Genomic DNA, 8,765 nt, shown 5'->3' on the forward strand with positions numbered 1-8,765 from the left:
TGCAGCTTGTTTTAAGAAGCCTGGTAGTGAAGAGAATGACTGTTTGTTGTGTAATATTGGCCTCTGAGCTGTTTATTAATTGTATGCCATAAACAGTTATGGCCTCAAATAAAGATGTGTAAGCTGGTATCAAAGGTGCTTCATAGAGGCCAATTATTCAGGATTATTGAATAATTCTGTATTATTCAGACAGCATATAGGACGGGATGTAGCCAAAAAAAAAAAAAAAATCATGTTACAAGTTTATTTGAGGATATCTGACATTTTGAACCTAGACTTTGTTATTGGCCTTTACTTGATCTTGTTCCACCATTTCTACTCATTCAATTGTTTCAGTCATCTGGGTCTATCCATCTTATTTTGGAAGTAAGCTTTTTTCTGTGAATGTGTAATACTTCTGATAGATTAGTTGCTAATGAGTAAATAACTAGAACAGCAAGATAACCTAAAGTTTTGTGTACCTAAAATAACCGTAAGCGGATGACACCAAAATCCCATATTTAAGTTATAAATCTAAAGACTTTTATGCTGGACTTTGGCCTGCAATTGAACATGCTGTACAGGCTAAACAGATATGTGACAACGATCAATTCACACCATGCACTGCTGTGTTAGAAGACCTGGCTTTTTACTCAAGTGTTGCTAAGATCACATTACAAAATGGTTTCCAATTAGATTATATACATTTAACTGTTGATTAGGTGATCAGTGATTAGGTTGTTAAAATCGAATCTCTCAAAAATCATTGTTTTAAGATATTTTTCCATATTTTATTATGTGGATGTTTTACTAGTGATGGAAATCTTTTGTTTTGAGTCAGTGCTTTATTTGTACATTTGGCTTGATATCTTGATAAGTCTTTTGGAACATGTTAAACGAAAATTCTAAGAAATATAAATAATGGTGGAATGAGCCAAAAGTACAGGTGCAGCTGCAGGTGGAGGCAATTCAAGCATATATAAGTCTGATGGGTCACAGTACAGAAGAAGACTGAGGAACATTTGAAGACTCATTCATCTGTATCTCCAACAACAGAATGGTAAGACTCATTTTAATATGGTTCTTGTCTCTGCATGATTGCAGGGTTGTCACGAAATGATAAATGTCTGATAAATTGATAGTCTTATCTATTTCATAATCTATATGCAGATATTTTTTGCATTTTAGAGCTAAAATAATAAACTATTTTTTATTTCATCATTCCACTTGCTATACAGTCATATTAACAAGTTGAATTCTCAGTAAATATAAGATTTTTTGCAAGTTACATACCGACTTAAATATAAATGTACTTAAGCAAAAAAGTGTGAAGCCTAACAAAATAATCATATTTATCTCTGCATTCACTTTCCTGTGTGTTTAATCTCCAGATTTCAGAGCAGAGAGAGATGAAGAAAATTCTCTCAATGAAGATGTTGCTTCTGGTTCTGCTGGGATCCAGTGTGACTGAGGGATGGTTTATGAGTAAATGTGAGCTGAAGGCCAAGCTGGAGGCTGCACGGTTTCAGGACATTAAGGTCTTGGGAGAAGAATTGATCTTGACGCTAGACGTGAGTAATAGAGTTACTTTTCCTTCAGATTGTTCAGGAGGCTATATTTCCATGTCACATGGTATGCAGCTATGAGGTTCATTACCTTCATCCATATGCGTTTTTCTTTTTGAGGCAGTTGTCTGCAAGGCCAAAGGCTCTGACTTCAACTTCAACTTCATTAAAACCATCAGCGCCTCCCATGTAGAGGTAAATTCCGGTGAAGAGGACAATCCCGATGACACCCCACCTCAGTCATCCACCTCCACCTTAAGGCCTACATCAAGTTTCACTTCCAGGGCCACAAGCTCCACCTCAAGCACCACCTCAAAGCCTACATCAAGTCCCACCACAAGACCCACCACAAGCTCCACCACAAGACCAACCAGAGATTCCTCCACAAGACCAACAATAGGCTCCACCACAAGACCAACAATAGGCTCCACCACAAGACCCACCACAGGCTCCACCACAAGACCCACCACAGGCTCCACCACAGACTCCACCTCAAGCTCTACCACAAGCTCCACTTCAACCACCACCACAGACTCCAATATTTGCAACATGAAATGCACTGGTAAGTTTGCAGGGAAACATGTCAAACATCACAAATAAGAGTTATACCTGAATGTTGTCACTCTTTAGAACTATGAATCAAAGAAAACAATTACATTTGATCTTTTAACCTTTTTTAACCAAAGCTTTAATTGATGATGATATCACAAATGACATTGCTTGCCTGAAGACCCTGATGAACAGCAGGTAAGTACACATCAGCAAACAAACAGCTCAATCAAACATTCATTTACATAACACTGTGTTACTTATTTTAACTATTAAGTGTATTTGAAATATAAATTCAAAACAAAAAATAATTTGATTTAGTATATTAACAGACAAATGTGTTTAAAACTCAAATGATTAGAAAATTAAAGAAATCTGAATCTGTAAGGAAATTTTGGTAATGCTTTATTTTAAGGTGTCCTTGTTACACGTTACATGTACTTATTGTTATAATAACAATTAATTATGCATAATTACATGCAAGTAACCCTAAGCCAAACCCTAATTCTAACCCTAACCACCCCACCACAGACTCCACCACAAGCTCCACTTCAACCCTCACCACAGACTCCACCACAAGCTCCACTTCAACCACCACCACAGACTCCACCACAAGACCCACCGCAAGACCTGCCACAAGTGCTACCATAAGTCTCACTAGAGTTTCCACCTCAGGATCTACCACAAGCACCGCCACAGACTCCACCTCAAACTCTACCACAAGCTCCACTTCAACCTCCACCACAGACACCACCACAAGACCCACCGCAAGACCTGCCACAAGTGCTACCATAAGTCTCACTAGAGTTTCCACCTCAGGATCTACCACAAGCACCGCCACAGACTCCACCTCAAACTCTACCACAAGCTCCACTTCAACCTCCACCACAGACACCACCACAAGACCCACCGCAAGACCTGCCACAAGTGCTACCATAAGTCTCACTAGAGTTTCCACCTCAGGATCTACCACAAGCACCGCCACAGACTCCACCTCAAACTCTACCACAAGCTCCACTTCAACCACCACCACAGACTCCACCACAAGCTCCACTGCAACCTCCACCACAAGACCTGCCACAAGCACCGCCACAGACTCCACCTCAAGCTCTACCACAAGCTCCACTTCAACCACCACCACAGACTTTACCACAAGACCCACCGCAAGACCTGCCACAAGTGCTACCATAAGTCTCACTAGAGTTTCCACCTCAGGATCTACCACAAGCACCGCCACAGACTCCACCTCAAGCTCTACCACAAGCTCCACTCCAACCACCACCACAGACTCCAATATTTGCAACATGAAATGCACTGGTAAGTTTGCAGGGAAACATGTCAAACATCACAAATAAGAGTTATACCTGAATGTTGTCACTCTTTAGAACTATGAATCAAAGAAAACAATTACATTTGATCTTTTAACCTTTTTTAACCAAAGCTTTAATTGATGATGATATCACAAATGACATTGCTTGCCTGAAGACCCTGATGAACAGCAGGTAAGTACACATCAGCAAACAAACAGCTCAATCAAACATTCATTTACATAACACTGTGTTACTTATTTTAACTATTAAGTGTATTTGAAATATAAATTCAAAACAAAAAATAATTTGATTTAGTATATTAACAGACAAATGTGTTTAAAACTCAAATGATTAGAAAATTAAAGAAATCTGAATCTGTAAGGAAATTTTGGTAATGCTTTATTTTAAGGTGTCCTTGTTACACGTTACATGTACTTATTGTTATAATAACAATTAATTATGCATAATTACATGCAAGTAACCCTAAGCCAAACCCTAATTCTAACCCTAACCATATAGTAAGTACATGTAGCTATATTACTCAGTACTTAAATGTATAATGTATACACTGGAACAGGTACACCTTAAAATAAAGTGTAACCACATTTTTTTAATCAAGTAATTACATACATGACTCTTAATGACTTCTTTTGTAACAGGCCACCTAAACCTCAAGTGAACCCCCCTTATTTGAAGAAGATGTAAGCTGAAAATATGTTTATGACATTATAATTTTACTAATCATGTCAATACACGCTAAATACAATGCAAAACATGTAAATAAAAATAAGTACATATTATAGTGCATTTTATGGAACAAATAGTATTTCTGGGGTTGCTTGCTTGTTTAGGAAGCTGTTTGTTAATGGTGTCAATTAATTACTATCAAAAACAGCAATGCATAACAACCGTGTTCAAATCCTTTCTTGTAACATGCAAAGGTTTTAGTTAAGTGAACTGTTACATATAACTACTTTTACATATAATACTTGTTATAATCGTTTTTAATTCGTTAAAGCTGTCAAGGGGTTCTTTTATTATTAGCTATTATTTCCGAATACTACTACTACTACTACTACTACTACTACTACTACTACTACTACTACTACTACTACTACTACTACTACTACTACTACTACTACTACTACTACTACTACTACTACTACTACTACTACTACAACAACTAATAGCGACAATAATAATAATAATTTAGAAAATTAATTTGTATGAAATGTTTATATTAAATTGGAAAGTACCGGAAGTGAACGAGCAGTAAAGGAAGACGCAGATCACATGACCCCTGTCAACATCCAGCATGGCTGTTAACAGACAAATGTGTTTAAAACTCAAATGATTAGAAAATTAAAGAAATCTGAATCTGTAAGGAAATTTTGGTAATGCTTTATTTTAAGGTGTCCTTGTTACACGTTACATGTACTTATTGTTATAATAACAATTAATTATGCATAATTACATGCAAGTAACCCTAAGCCAAACCCTAATTCTAACCCTAACCATATAGTAAGTACATGTAGCTATATTACTCAGTACTTAAATGTATAATGTATACACTGGAACAGGTACACCTTAAAATAAAGTGTAACCACATTTTTTTAATCAAGTAATTACATACATGACTCTTAATGACTTCTTTTGTAACAGGCCACCTAAACCTCAAGTGAACCCCCCTTATTTGAAGAAGATGTAAGCTGAAAATATGTTTATGACATTATAATTTTACTAATCATGTCAATACACGCTAAATACAATGCAAAACATGTAAATAAAAATAAGTACATATTATAGTGCATTTTATGGAACAAATAGTATTTCTGGGGTTGCTTGCTTGTTTAGGAAGCTGTTTGTTAATGGTGTCAATTAATTACTATCAAAAACAGCAATGCATAACAACCGTGTTCAAATCCTTTCTTGTAACATGCAAAGGTTTTAGTTAAGTGAACTGTTACATATAACTACTTTTACATATAATACTTGTTATAATCGTTTTTAATTCGTTAAAGCTGTCAAGGGGTTCTTTTATTATTAGCTATTATTTCCGAATACTACTACTACTACTACTACTACTACTACTACTACTACTACTACTACTACTACTACTACTACTACTACTACTACTACTACTACTACTACTACTACTACTACTACTACTACTACTACTACTACTACTACTACTACTACTACTACTACAACAACTAATAGCGACAATAATAATAATAATTTAGAAAATTAATTTGTATGAAATGTTTATATTAAATTGGAAAGTACCGGAAGTGAACGAGCAGTAAAGGAAGACGCAGATCACATGACCCCTGTCAACATCCAGCATGGCTGACGCGGACAGCCAGAGATGTGTGAGCGCCTTATTGAACGGAATCACGCAGAGACTTTATTACGGTAATACCGAAATCACGGAGGAGTTTCTGAAGAATGAGCTGTACGCGGAGATGACGCAGGGCGAGTTCCGCGAGCTGCATGACAAGATGAGGTCGCTTCTGAAGGTGCTTCTCCTCTACAGCAGTTTCTGACAGCAGAGACGACCAGCGCTGTTTCTGCAGTGAAACACACGCAAACCTTTCATAGCGAGATTTCACTGTTTAGCAAACTAACTGCACTGTTCTCTGTCTGCCGCTAGAGAGCAGCATATCACTAAATGCCGATATCATGAAGATTCATTCGGGTGATAACAATGTAGTCGTTTACTACTTTGCAGAATGTCTATCATTATAAAATGTATCCTATATTTTATTTTATATCGTATGATTTTTTTTTATTAAATGCTAAATACACAACAAAATAAAATCAAAATAGACAACACCATACGAATACAAGTGGTTTACAAAAAAAAAAAAATATATATATATATATATATATGTATATAAGATACCATTTTCAAGATTTACTTTCCAATTAGCTTCAGCCTTTAGCAAATAGAATTATTTGTATACATTTGTTTATTATCAATACATTTAATCAATAACCATGAATACAATAAACAGTCAATAAACGTAAAGAATTAAGCCATAAATTACTCCTTTTGCTTTTATGTATGTGGAATTTACCAAGTAAAATCATGACATTCACCATCAAATTAAGAGATGTCTTTTTATTATTCAAAAACATCTTTGCAATACTTTATTTTTACAATATTTTACAATACAATATTTTTATACTCTTTTATTAAAGTACAACAGTACAGTGTTATTTTAGTATCGAAATGCTATTTTATTAATATTTTGAATTTTTATTTTGTATATTTTCTTTTTTTATTGTAATTTTATTTTTTTTTTATTTGTTGTGTGTTTGTCATTTTTATTTACATAATATTTGATTTATTAATACTTAAAAAAAATATATTTTTACATTTTCATTGTAATTTTCATTGTAATATTAGTTTTAGTAATTTTTTTGTGCGTTTTTGTCATTTTTGTTTAAAAATATTTTATAAAAAAATATATAATTTTTAATCATTTTATTTCAGTTTTAATTTTACTTATTTTAATGCATAAAGTTAAACTAAATAAAAATGAGAAATATTGTCTTGGCATTAGTTAAAACAAATAAATGCATTTTTTTAAGTTATATTATTTCAGTTAAAGTTTATTTTATTTGAAGTATTGGAAGTTGTTAATTGTTTTGGTAGTAGTTGACTATAATAACCCTGCTACAGGGTAGAGTTTGTAGAGTTTGTGCTGTCTCCCTCCACCCTTGACCTCATGTTTCTGTCTCTCCGTCAGTCCATCGCTTCAGCAGACATGGATCAGGCACAGCTGGAAGCGTTCCTCACGGCGCAGACGCGTAAGCAGGGCAGCAGCGGCGTGACCCCGGAGCAGGCGGCTGCTCTGGCGCGCTTCTGGAAGGCCCACCGGACGTGGGTACGAGAGAGTCTGCTGGCTCAGAGTTGCTGGGAGCCCGGCCTCCGGGGCCTGAAGTGGAGGGTGGACCTGCACACATCTGCCAGCAGGGGGCAGGTGTCCAACAGCCCCGTGGCCCTGGTGGAGCTAGAGCTCGGCCGCGCCGGAGAGGTGAGAACTGAACGGGAGAAATGAGGGTTCAATTCTTTGAAACGTAAGAGTGGATCTTCATATGAAGCACAAAAGAGATTTTTTTTTCACTGTTCAGCTCTTGTGCTTGACTTTTGCATGTCTTTGCCTGCTGAAATCAGGGAAGTGTGTGCGCCCGAGAGTTTTGATGAGGATTTCTTTACACAGTCTCATGGGAAATGTAGGTACTCTGACTGGATACAAAGTGTATAATTGCACACACTGTTAAAGTGGAGAGCGCTCGAGACGAAATATTGAGAGTAATTATTTAAAAGAAAACTGAAACTGAAGACCATTAAGAAAAAAAAACATTTTCATTCTTAACTGAAAGAAAATATTAAAAAAAGAAAAAAAGTTTAACTTGATGTACGAAAAAACTAAAACTAAATTAAAATTATTACAACTATATAGACACAAAATACTAACTAAAATTAAAACAGAATTTCTAAAAATTAAAAGTAATTTAAAATACTAATAAAACTGTACTAGTGTCTAGATGCTAAAATAACACTAGAAATGTTTTATTAGATTGTTTTTCATGATATTTTAGCAAATAGTCAATATCAAAAGCATTAAATATCATTCATGCAAACTCTTGTATCTCATACAGTCAGAGTCCAAAACGATTTCTTAGCAGTTGTGAATTTGCTTAAAACTTTATTCTCGATGATTGACAGAGGTTTTGAATAATCTTCTGCACACCTGCCAGAGAAGTGTTGCAAGGATACTAGATATTCAGTATAATGCAAACTGGTCTCTTGTGTGGAAACAATGCAAATTGCAGGTGAAATGAGAAATATTTCTGCCAAAAAGATCAAAGTCAAATTGTTTTTAGCATAATTGTTATTAAGATTATAGCATGGTATAGTTAAATTCTTCTTTGAAGACAGATGTTCAGAGGTTTTGAATATTCTTCTGTAACTGTGACGTAGCTTTGCTTTCAGTTTAGTTTACAAAAACTACATTGGAAATTAATGGAAGGCATAAATGAATAATTATGGAAAGCTATAACTGCAGTGTAAGTGGAAAAACAAACTCTGAAAATGTATTCACCTCCTCCTTAGGGTTTAATTATATATAATGAATTTACATTTACATTTAGTCATTTAGCAGACGCTTTTATCCAAAGCGACTTACAAATGAGGACAATAAAAGCAGTCAAAAACTAACAAAAGAGTAGAATAGAAAAAATAGAAAGCTAGTCTTTGTTTTTTTTTGTTTTTTTTTAAATAAAGATAAAAAAATAAAAAAAAAACGATAAATATAAAGTAGAATTAAAATAGAATAGAAAGTGTTAGAGT

General features: G+C 34.9%; 1 protein-coding gene across 1 annotated transcript in view; it reads left to right on the forward strand.

The window, feature by feature from the left end:
* Positions 1-5,711: 5,711 nt before the first annotated feature.
* LOC107700824 (COMM domain-containing protein 1-like) overlaps positions 5,712-8,765 on the forward strand; it is an 8,912-nt gene continuing 5,858 nt past the window's right edge. The window contains exons 1-2 of the mRNA XM_016502636.1: positions 5,712-5,922; positions 7,159-7,446. Of these exons, the coding sequence (XP_016358122.1) occupies positions 5,749-5,922; positions 7,159-7,446 (462 nt within the window). The 5' untranslated portion in view covers positions 5,712-5,748. The remainder of the gene's footprint in view (positions 5,923-7,158; positions 7,447-8,765) is intronic.

Source organism: Sinocyclocheilus anshuiensis, unplaced genomic scaffold (genome assembly GCF_001515605.1).
Source record: "Sinocyclocheilus anshuiensis isolate Anshui unplaced genomic scaffold, SAMN03320099.WGS_v1.1 scaffold1127, whole genome shotgun sequence".
In the NCBI taxonomy this organism is placed as follows: Eukaryota; Metazoa; Chordata; class Actinopteri; order Cypriniformes; family Cyprinidae; genus Sinocyclocheilus; species Sinocyclocheilus anshuiensis.